Below are 11,981 nucleotides of genomic sequence, written 5' to 3' on the forward strand. Positions count from 1 at the left end.
AATAAAATGTAAGTAGAATGAATTAGTGGAATGTGTACCCTATTACCATTTATAGTAAAAATGAACCCGGGACTCCTACTCACGAACAGACTAAAATGAAAAAACGAGACTTCTATTTGCGGATGGAAGGAGTATCTTCTCAGTTTTAATCATTAACATGATATCGATAGCAATAGCCCATTTTTTCAATTTATACTATTCTCTCCGTCTCCTATTAATTGTCTAACTTTTGTCCTTTTCGTGCGTCCTCCATTAAATATCCACTTTCACTTTAACATAAATGATATGTAGATCTCACATTTCACTAACTTATTCTATTTATATTTAATTATAAAACTAAAATATAAAAGTGAGACCTATATTCCACTAATTTTTGAATTAACTTTTTTTTACATTTCTTAAAACTCGTGTTGGATTCAAAGTAGACTATTATTGGGGAACTGAAGAGAGGAATTCTATCCTTTGATCACTTTACACTAGTTTTGAAATGAAAATCTCATGCACACTTGTGGCATCCTCGAATCTATTAATCCCCTAAATAGGAGGGAGCTTAAGCATCATTACAATTATAGGAGTATTTCTCAGTAATGATTCAAATTTCACCTTAGACAACTTTTCCAAAGATTTGGTCATGTTGGTATTCAGTATTCACTATTCATCCATGACGCCAAATATCCTAACAAATTTCAAATTTTATTTTTGAGGGCTTCCAATTTTCACACTTAATCCTTGAAATTCTTTCATATTCTATCTTCAATCGCACCAAAACCTCTAATTTATTCCATTATCATCTTTATTGATAAAGTTTAGTATATATACATAGGTTATTTTTGGTTACTCATAATTTGAAAATGACATTAAGATTTTTTTAATTAATTACTTATACTCCCTCCGTCTCTCTAACATTGTCCCACTTTGACTTGACACAGGTTTTAAGTAATGTAATGAAAAGTGAGTTAAAAAAGTTAGTGAAATGTGAATCCTACTTTTATATATTAGTTTTATAATAAAATGTGAGTATGAATGAGTTAGTGAAATATGAGATCCACTACCAAAAATGATAAAAAGTGAAAAGAGACAAATTTTATGGGACAGACGAAAATAGAAAAATGGGACAAATTTTCAGGGACGGAGGGAGTAACATAATATGAATATGAATATAAATATCAATTATTATAATGTTTAAATTAACTAAAATTATATACATAAGAAAAGTTAGAAAAATAGAACACTAGAAAATTGTACTAGTACTTTCTTGTTTTCAGAATTTTAATTACTTTCTTATTTAGATTATAAATCAAACAAATAAAATTCTAGCAAATACAAAGCTGACTTGCCCATAAAATTTTTCACGAAATGCCAAAAAATGTCATATTTTAAAAATTATTGGAAGTATGGTAATCCTTTTATTTCGTTTTTAATTGAGTACAAAGTATCGTGAAAAGTTTGAAAATTCGTATGTTTTCCGGTAAACTTGTTTGGTGGACTACCAAACAAAAAGACAATACATGAAAGGGGGTGTTTTCACGCATACTAAGCGCAGGAATGCATATTTGGAACACCAGTATGTCTGCTTACAATGCTGGTAATCCCTTTGTTCTATCGAAAATGATTCATTTTATTTTTTTACTGTCCCAATCAAGATGACTCATTTATTAAAAATAGAAATACACATACTTCTACTTTAATCTCTTCACTTAACACACAAAGTACAACTATATAAATTCCTGTGCCGATTAAGAAAGAGATCATATTCCTTGAAATCGAGGAAGTATCTTTTTTCACTTTGTGGTATCTACAAAAATTAAATTTTATTTATTTATAGAATATTTTTTTAAGTCTGATTTTCCACTAACAATACGTCAACCACTATTTCTCATTATCTCCATTACTTTATGAGTTTAATATTAAAATCCGCATTAGCTATAAAGAAAATTATTTTTTCATAAACAGAGATGGTAGTACACTTTACTTGCCAAACTCATTCATTCATACTTGATTTTTTACGAAAAGATCATACATTCATTTTAACTAGAGTACCTTTTTCGTTTTTCTGTTTTACCGCGATCAAACTCAGACCCAACGAGTCGCATATCATAATTGAAGTGATTTTGGAAAATTGAGCCAACTCCAGATCGCATGCTCTTTTTGATCGAAGCCGCACCGCAGAGATCTCTCTGTAATCCTCCTCTCCATCGCCTCTGATTCGAGCACATAACATAACCAAATTCGCATGTTGCTTGTTGAAGAAAAGAGAAAAAAAGCAGTTATTCGCCCGCCAAAAACCGTTTTTTCCCCTTTTCATATTTTCTTCCCCCTTTTCCAACCTACTACAGAGCATCTCCGAAAATTGATTCAATCGATGAAAACCCTAATTCTGTGTTCGATTGCCTTATTTTCTCTCTCCGGAGACATCCTCGCCTTGCAAATTCTCTCCAAATCAAAACTCGAAAAATGCGAAAAGGTCTCCCACTCAGACGATCCCCTCAACTGCACTTCCAAAATCATCCTCGACCTCGCCGTCCCTAGCGAATCCGTAAGTCTGTTTCTGCACCTTCTTATTTCCTGTCTCACGGTGCTCTTTGTTTTTTTTTAGAGTGGGAAGGAGGCGTCGATGGTGGCGGAGATAGTGGAGGCGGAGGACAATTCCACAAATTACATGCGTACTCTTCGGGTGCCGCCGGTCATAACCATTCAAAAATCCGCTGCTTATGTGCTCTACGAGTTGACATATATTAGAGTATGTTATAATCATACTCTCTTTGTTTGATTCTCTACGTTTTTCCTATAAACATAATGAGGTGGTGCAATCATTTTTCCTGTATGTTTGTTGCAGGATGTCGCGTATAAGCCACAAGAATTTTATGTTAAAACACGAAAATGTGAGAGAGATGCTGGAGCAAATGTAGTTCAAATGTGTGAGAGGCAAGTGTACTTTTTTATGAGCCTTCCTCTTCAAGTTTTTTCAAAATATAGCTTGTACTACTTTGTAATGTTATGTATGCATGCAATATCATGTCATCTTGTAGCCTTTCAAGTTTCTGAACTTTTGAATCCTACTCTTCATTTTTGATGGTATATTGTGTTTGAAATGATAATATAGGCTGCGAGATGGGGATGGTCATATTATTGAGTATACTCAGGTATTGTTTTGAAATTATTAACCCTTCTCCTCACACTAATTATCCGTTTTATGCTCGCATTATCGTTCACTTCATTCTGAAAAAGGTAAGTGGTAAAATTTTACAAATGTGAATAGCATACAGTTTGTGGAAGTTTCGAACTATTGTAGAGGTTCCTGGAATAATGTTATGAAAATGAACTTCATTGTTGACAATATTGGAAGGACATAAAGATAGAATATGCATATGTTTATGCTGATCAATGTCTTCATATACATTCTCCAATCTCCATACAGGTTTCAATATCTAGGGTCTTCCAGAATTTCACTAGATGTCCAGTTAGTGTTTTAGTCCCTTTGGCTTCTCCTATTATTACATGAAATTATTTTCTGTTATGCATAGCCAACTTGCTGTCCTTGTGGAGACCAGCGCAGGGTCCCATCATCTTGTGGAAATTTTTGTAAGTTTATTGTACCTGTATCAAGTCAACATTTGAATTCTGTTTAAACTGTTATGAAGTATGGAATGACTTACAGTTTAATTGTTTAGTTGACAAATTGGTAAAAGGCAAGGCAAACACAGCACACTGTCTTCGGTTTACAGATGATTGGTAAGGTAACTCTTTTTGGTATTCTTTTTCTTCCAAGGATTTTCATGTCTACTGCAAAAATGAGACAAGCTATACACTATCTGAAATAGGGGTTTATTATTTGCAACTCATAAGTTTGTCTATGTAATGTCCTAAATCCATTGCACCATCTTTTTATGTCATTTAAATAATACTAAAGTTATGAGTTAATAGTGTCATAGGTTTTAAATAGTGCACTTCATGCATACACTAGATGTAAAGCCATGGTAACATATCTTATGATTGATGCATATCTGATCCATTACATTTACAAGTTGCACTAAATATTACCTTCTCTCCCTTCAGACGTTCCATTTTTCTTATTAATTATGTTGGTACCAGGTTCCACGTGTACGGTATTGCACAACACTCTGTTGGATTTAGTATTCGGATTGAGGTTAAGACAGATTCCAAGATATCGGTACACCATTTTTGTCTCATCACATAAGTTCTTACTGCGTTTTGTGCATGCTTGTCATACTTCTCTAGTATTCCTTTTCTTTAATTTGAAGTAAATTTGAATAATATATTATGCTTATTGTAGCCTTGTAGGATAAATATCAGCATTTTTCTCACAAATTAGGCTACTCATTAAGTTAGAAATGCTGAAGCAAGTTGGGGAAGAAAGTGTATGGATGACTAAGTTTTTCTATCAAGTGAATTATGGAAACACATATCTAGACTGCTATATATATATTGGATTAAGATTACATATCATTGGTAAAATACTTACATGCTTCTTATAAAAAAAAATTATGCCTCTTATGCAAGCGCAAACATATGCTTCCCAATAATGTAGGAGGAAGAGAGCATATCTCCCCTTTATTTTCCTCTTTGACCTAAATCGAAGTTGGTTATAAGTGATGAGAATTCTCTAAGGTGGGTAAAAATACTTACATGGTAGTACAAGCTAAATATGTGCCTTACAACTGCTGGTGCTTTATTAATTTATCTTTTGATGCTTCGTTTCTGCACCTTTAACTGATCAGATCCTAATTTATCATCCAAACAAGAACTAATTTGGCACATTGTTAGCAGGAAGTTATTGTGGGTCCTAAAAACAGGACTGCAATATCTGATGACAAATTTTTGAGGGTGAATCTGGTTGGGGATTTTGTTGGCTACACTGATATTCCGTCATTTGAAGACTTCTTCCTGGTTATTCCCAGAGAGGTAGCTTTCTAGTGCTCCATTCACATCGAATGCACGTTGTGTACTTTTCAATTTCTACAAAGACTATTACATTTTAAGTGACATGCTGGTTTGCAAAAGCTGTTATGAATTGGATTACATCATGATAATTCTTCAGTTTCATTATATAGCATAAAGATGCCTCAAAATTTGAAGGCCAGAGTCATAATTCAGTTGATAAAGCCTAATTTACCACCGAGTTAGGAAAGTGCACAAATTTCTGATTCTTTTTTCCCCTATCAATTAAGGCGTTATGGGTTTTATATTTGAATCTTAATCAATATCTCCTCTTTTTGAAGGGTGTTCCAGGTCATCCTCTAAATCTTGGAAGCAATTTTACAATGTGGATGCTTCTTGAACGCGTCCGTTTTACATTAGATGGTTTTGAATGCAACAAAATTGGTGTCAGTTACGAGGCTTTCAACACGCAGCCAGACTTCTGTGCTGCACCATATTGGAGTTGTTTGCATAATCAACTATGGAATTTTTGGGAAGTTAGTATATAGCACGAATCCCTCTGGCAATCAAGTGTCTTATCTCCTGCATCTTTGCATATACATTTCTCTGTTAAAAAATTAATCATCTAATTTCTTGGTGAGCATGGATGGAATTGTGTTCTTTCATGTGTTGGTGAGTCGGTGTAGTTTGTTGGTAGTCTTACTTGGATACAAAAAATGGTCACAGGAAACAGCATTTATCCTTACTAGTTTCTCTCTTCGATGGTATAGCCCCACCGATACAAAAAATGGTCACAGGAAGCTTTCTTCACTGAAGTATCTAAATTACCTGCTTATATGCATTGAGTAACTTATGGCGAGAGTATATGTAGTCTTGATAGAAGAGTTCTGTCAAGGATTACAATCCAACTGAAATGACACTTTTCGATATTTTCAGGCAGACCAGAACCGAATTAACCGCAATCAGGTTCCTCTTTATTGTGTGCAAGGAAGGTTTGAAAGGATAAATCAGCATCCAGTAATGATTTAAGGCATACTTACGTTATGCATATTGAAGAGTGCATCACTGAAGGCCTAATCACTTTATATATTCTACAGGGTGGCGGAGGTCATGCATTTTCAATAGGGATAACGGAAGTTCTTAACTCAAACCTTTTGATCGAACTGAGAGCTGATGACATAGAATATGTCTATCAAAGGTTAATCCCCATTATGTCCTGTTGTCCTCTCCCCTACTCTTTGTTCATACCTCTCCTCTCCACCCCCTTTTCATGATATTACAGAAAATGTATGATTTAAAAGAAGGGGTCTTTTCTTCCATCTATTAAACAGCAAAAATGAGGCCCACCTTAATTTTGCTACTGTGATATCATTTTTTCCATATATGTTTAAAGACCGATCAAGTCATACCTTTTGCAGGAGCCCTGGAAAAATATTAGACATCACTGTACCAACTTTTGAAGCCCTGACACAATTTGGTACTGCAAGAATCAAAACAAAAAATATTGGTGAAGTTGAAGCGTCCTATAGCCTTACTGTAAGATTGGTGTAAAAATGAATGCCATGTTAAACTAAGAGTTTTCTAATTATATTTATTCAAGGCCTTCTTTTTGAAATCCTTCATAATGTTATAAACGTGAGAAAGCTGGATTTTCACGGAAATAGTGTTCACTTGTGCTCAGATTTACATTATTAATTAATTGGACTTTCTTGCAGTTTGATTGCTCATCTGGGGTGAGCCAAATGGAGGTAACTGTTTAGATGTCGCACTCTATGATCATATTGTATATGAACATAGAAAGAGAGAGTAATTGGTAATTAATCATGTTATTTGTGATAGCACAGGAACAATTCTACATAATGAAGCCGAAAGAAGTAGTAACCAGATCATTTAAATTGTACCCAACTACCGATCAAGCTGCTAGATATGCATGCTCAGGTATAGTTGTTTATTGGTTTGAGTACTTTATAAACCTGGTGCTCTATTTATTTGACTTTCTTGAACCATATAACTAGATATTGTGAATATTGAATAGATCCTTTTACCTATGGTCTGATTACAGCCATCCTGAAGGACTCCGATTTTAGTGAAGTTGATAGAGCAGAGTGTCAATTTACAACTACAGCTACTATTCTTGATAATGGATCACAGGTTTGGTTGAAGTTCTATATTAAAATACCTTAGAAGTAAAGGTGAAATTGTATGAAGTTGACAAAGAATGACGATTTATTGAGTTTTCTTCTTCCCTCTCAAAAAATTTCTGAAGAAATAATATAAGTTTGTATAACAAATAATCTTGGAGATTCATATTTTTTAACCACCTATCACAAAAGCAGAGTTTTTTCAAAGAGAATATGATAGTTTTTATTTTATTTTTTATACACTTACGCAGTTCATTGGTTTTGGAGATCATAATTTTGTTAAAAACCTTGTACTCTATTAAATTGAATGTAGCAAGAACAAGAACATTATGTGTAGCTAATGTATGATAACTTTACTTTTTTCTCAACAACTTGATGCTGGCTGTCAAAGTTGTATAGATAAAAAATATTCATATGATTGAATGGATTTGGATTCTTCAATCTAACAACATTAATCATTCTCGATTTTGCAGACTCCATTTCAGCCTCCGACGACCAGTGTAAATGGTTTCTTTGAATCCATTGAGGAGCTGTGGAATAAGTTTTGGATCCTCTTGGCAGATTTCATAACTGGAAAAAATTGCAGGTGCTCTCCTTTCCTAACTAGGAAGAGTCAATCTTTCAAATTCTGAAAAATATTATTACCAGGTTATTTGGAGTTCTTTTTTACAGAGATTTTTAGAACTTATTTTTGTAGATAGGTTCTCTCTATGTATTAGTACTACATTTTTTTTTTCATTTTTCATAAAGCCATTAGTAATATTCTTTGAAAGATAACACCAAATGGATAACACCAGATGCAGAATTTGTATATTATGTATTATGTCACTTGCATACTTTTACTTGTGTCATCCATTTTTCTCTTCTATTTAAATAGAAACATAAAGATAGGTATAACTCACAATTATGTCTTCCTATCACTGTGATGATACCATTTCTCCATGCGATCTGGTTGTGTCGACTTTCATGCCACAAATTGCGCTGAAAGTTTTAAGTTGGCACCTAACAGTCACCTGTGATTCGTGGCAAGCAGGAAGAAGTGCTCCGGATTTTTCGACTTCAGCTGCCACATTCAGTATATCTGCATTAGTTGGATGTTGTTGTTCGGTCTGTTTCTAGCAATCTTCCCTACAGGTACCACTATAATTGTGAATTGAGATTTTTCTGAAACATGCCACGACAGAAGGTTTGAGTTAGTGAGATGTCATCTTTTCTGAGAATGCAGCGATTGTGCTTGTTTGGCTTTTACACGAGAAAGGGCTGTTTGATCCTATATATGACTGGTGGGAGGATCATTTCTGGAATAGCGAGGAAAGAGATCAACATCCGCGGAAGCACTATAGAGATGATCTCATTCACCGGCACGATAGGAAGCATCAACATCACAAGCGGGATGCTCAAAGGAAGCGAAACAGTCGTGTTGATCATAGGAATAGAAGCAGAACCGAGGAAAGTTATTATCCGCAGCATGTTCATAAGGATAAACACAGGCGTGCGAGCATATTGGAGGAAGAGGATAGAGTTAGGCATCATCATCGCAGAAAAGGCAAAATTCCTCCTAGGTATGACTCGAGATAACTATATAAACAAACGAATGGAATTGATCGCAGTGATAATAATACTTCAAACTTGCATATGCATGTATGTTTTCACTATCTTCTAATGTAGTTACACATTGGAAACTAGAAGACACTGTAGACGTAGAGTATAATTTCATATGAATGATTTACATGTATACATTTGTTTTTACTTGTCTAGCCTAAAGATATAAACCAAAATCTTGTCACATTCCCATTAAAAATTTGGAGTAGATATCGTTGAAGATGGTGGTGAGGCCTTAATGGTTTATCTTTTTGGATAGTTGAATGTGATAACCATTTGGGAACTGCAAGCCCGGAGTTCGAATAATTTCGCCTCCCTTGATTGCTTTCCACCTGTTTCAATTACGATTACAATTACAATTACAGTATTTTTTGAAATGAGAATATCTAAGTATTTGAATTAGAATATGCTTACTTGTATTTTGTTAGTAAGCAGTGTAGAAAGACAGCCATTTGCAACTTAGTGAATTCGGTTCCAACGCAGAATCGCATGCCACCTCCGAATGCCATGAAGTTTCTTGATGCACTGTTGGTGTCTATTCCCTGCAGTGCCCACATTATACGGAGTACTATATGTTAGACAATCTCTATTCTAAAATCACAATTCTCTTTTAATTATAATTATAATTATAATTAAAAGATAGACTTGGCTTGCCTCCCATCTCCATGGGTTGAAATCAAGTGGATTACTATATCTGGAAGGGTCAAGGTGTACAGCTGGAGGGCATACCATCACAGTCCAACCAGCTGGAATTGTATATTCTGCACATTACCATTTCATTTACTTTTATTAATTAATTCCACATAACAATTTATGGTGTGGTATTATTTTGAGTTGGTTAGCTAACCCTTGAATTTGATTTCTCTCATCGCCTTTCTAAATATCCCAGGAACTATATTAGCCAGCCTCACCGTTTCACTGATAAACTGCAAAATAATTAATTGATTAAGTTAACAAAATGTGACAACAATCACATAGTACTATGTCGTATTGACAATTTTGACCTGAAATGTGAATTTCATTGATTTATATTCTTGCCATGTTAGTCCAGATTCCGGATTTTCCCTCCTCCTAATAATGGCGTCGTGCTCGGCCTGTTTTTGTATACATATTAATGAATTGAAATTAGTACTACTCCCTCCACTAGACAATAATAATGTCTCTTTCTTTGTTAAAATTAAAGGAATTTGGGTACTACTTTATGTAATGATACGCATCCACTTATCAAAAATAGTAAAAGTGAAACAAAATATTTAATGGGAGACGGAAAAAGTAGGAGGCGTATTTAGTAATTAGTACGTACGGTGAGTTGGTGTAGGGCGCGAGGGTGGTGAACGAGGAACTTGATGGCCAAGGTGAGTGCCAAGGACGTGGTTTCGAAGCTGGCGAAGAGAAGCACGAACATGAGGTCTAGAGCTATGTCCTCCGTTAGCATCGTATCCTTTCGTTCGATTTCTGTCAACACATAGTCGAAGAAATCAGTCTGTGTTTTTCGTGATTTTTCTCGTCTTTCTTGGAGCATGTCCTTGAGCATCTTCATCGCCTTCTTTCTTCCCTGCACAATATGATTAATTAGGATTAGGATTAGAGGATTAGATCAAATGTTTTCATAGAAATACAAGATTTTTACCTGTAGACATTTATTGTATGCTGTTCCAGGAATGTTCAAGGGGAAGGAGATGAGCCCTCGTATAAATGCTTCAAAATTCCCTCTCAAACTCTCCGACGAATCCTTTGATTCGTAGCTGATTAGCTTCTTTGCAGCAAGATCAAATATCATCTGCAAAACACACAATTTATTACTCCCTCTGTCCGCTGATTAAAGACGCATTTTGACTTTTAAGGAAAAAAGTAAAAAGTTAGTGGAATGTGAGTTTCCGTTTTCATATAAGTAGAATGTGAGTGAAGCATGAGACCCACTTACTAAAAATGATATAAAAGGTAAATATGTCTTTAAATGACGGACACTCAAAATAACAAAACATGTCAGGTTTTGGCACACAGAGTAAGTATGTTTATTTGATTGTTATGGACATTCCCTATATATTATAAAGGCCCGGGAATGGTAATTAATTGTCATTTATGAAGGAGTCAGGATTACCATTTTGTTGATATAAAACAGGGTTTCGATATTGTTCTACACAAAAATAGTTGAACCTTGAACATAAAATAAAATAGTAGAAGTGGTGACCTGTGCGGCTGCATCCTTGAGCTCAATGGTAGGCCGGGAGGACCACATTTCCAAGGCGGAGCATGAGGCCTGCTCGACTTCGGGAAGCATCTTTCGGAGGCTCTCGGGGCCAAACAAATTGAGCACCATATTCTTCAGGTACTTGTACATGAACCCATGCAATGAACCTACATTTTGGCGCCCAAATATTTGTGTAAACGTCTCCGGATACCAACTTTGAAACAACTCTCCCTCTTTTTGAAATATAAAATAATTCAGATCTGCATCCGTCGAGACTATCACTGCCCGCCCCACCAAGCTCGTCTTGAAAATCGGCCCATACCTAATTCACAACACACAATAAATACGCATGCAATGCTATTAATGAATCTTTACCAAGTCGATATGAGATTAAAAGCATTACCTCTGCATTCTCTCGTACACGAAGGGAGGGATTGCAGAGGTGGTGTTAGGGGCAAAGAACTGCAACGTCTCGCCCAGAAGAGGCCACCCCATCGATCCCGGTGGGAGGGCCCCATTGCACTTGGGATTCCTCCACCGGTAAATCCAGTGCGTCAGCATCACCACCACCACCGATCCCACGTAAAAAACCACTGTTATAGACATCCTCACAAGCAAGATAGAGAGAGAGAGAGGAAGATCGAATGAGAATTGCTGGAGATACAATCCTTATAAATAAGCTAAACTGATAATTTTATTAATGCAGTTGGCTTTCTTTGTATTCAAAATAATTTAGTAAATTGTCAACGGGTATATAAAACGAGAAGCTTTGAGGATCCTTCCCTATCTCCCACGCTTTTCATTTTATATCTTGAAAAATAAATTAGAAAATGTCTTGTTTCTAAAAAAAATTATGTAACTTTTCACTAGATTTAATTAATGTTAAGGAAATATTCCCTGTATCTCTGTTAAATACTGACTGCTTCTATTTTGTTCAAGATTAGATTTCATACTAGATCTTTTTCAGCTGTACAATCCGATTCGAAATCTTGTTCACATCATCATTCGACATTGCAAATCTTGCTTTGTAGATTTTCCTTACAACCACTGTACCTAATTTTTTTTTGAACCATACACACATAGAGCATGTCCTTAAATTAATGTGTATGTGATTAAATTTTCACACAATTTTGGTTTTCATTAGTGAA

The 11,981-nt window shown here is 35.1% G+C and overlaps 2 protein-coding genes across 3 annotated transcripts; one reads left to right on the top strand and one right to left on the bottom strand.

The window, feature by feature from the left end:
* The first annotated feature begins 2,039 nt into the window (after window positions 1–2,039).
* Window positions 2,040–8,841, top strand: LOC125218558 (protein HAPLESS 2). Of its 2 annotated transcripts, XM_048120244.1 has the most exons (18): window positions 2,040–2,536; window positions 2,597–2,740; window positions 2,837–2,925; window positions 3,104–3,143; window positions 3,525–3,582; window positions 3,672–3,732; window positions 4,093–4,171; window positions 4,789–4,923; window positions 5,241–5,435; window positions 5,836–5,916; window positions 5,997–6,097; window positions 6,318–6,435; window positions 6,615–6,647; window positions 6,744–6,837; window positions 6,962–7,050; window positions 7,514–7,626; window positions 8,074–8,174; window positions 8,266–8,841. In XM_048120244.1, the coding sequence occupies exons 1-18, from the start codon at window positions 2,234–2,236 to the stop codon at window positions 8,616–8,618; spliced, it is 2,187 nt and encodes a 728-aa protein (XP_047976201.1). In that variant the 5' UTR covers window positions 2,040–2,233; the 3' UTR covers window positions 8,619–8,841. The 2 variants fall into 2 exon arrangements, with proteins under 2 accessions (XP_047976201.1, XP_047976203.1); XM_048120246.1 differs by lacking the exon at window positions 5,241–5,435.
* A 3-nt stretch (window positions 8,842–8,844) lies between these two features.
* On the bottom strand, window positions 8,845–11,421 carry LOC125218559 (cytochrome P450 87A3-like). The gene is made up of 9 exons (XM_048120247.1): window positions 11,237–11,421; window positions 10,834–11,155; window positions 10,273–10,422; window positions 9,946–10,197; window positions 9,647–9,736; window positions 9,490–9,568; window positions 9,297–9,403; window positions 9,057–9,184; window positions 8,845–8,974 (listed from the first exon to the last, which is right to left on the bottom strand). Exons 1-9 carry the CDS (start codon window positions 11,392–11,394, stop codon window positions 8,878–8,880), a joined length of 1,383 nt encoding a protein of 460 aa, XP_047976204.1. The 5' UTR covers window positions 11,395–11,421; the 3' UTR covers window positions 8,845–8,877.
* Window positions 11,422–11,981: the final 560 nt, after the last annotated feature.

This window comes from Salvia hispanica, chromosome 4 (genome assembly GCF_023119035.1).
Source record: "Salvia hispanica cultivar TCC Black 2014 chromosome 4, UniMelb_Shisp_WGS_1.0, whole genome shotgun sequence".
NCBI classification, from domain to species: Eukaryota; Viridiplantae; Streptophyta; class Magnoliopsida; order Lamiales; family Lamiaceae; genus Salvia; species Salvia hispanica.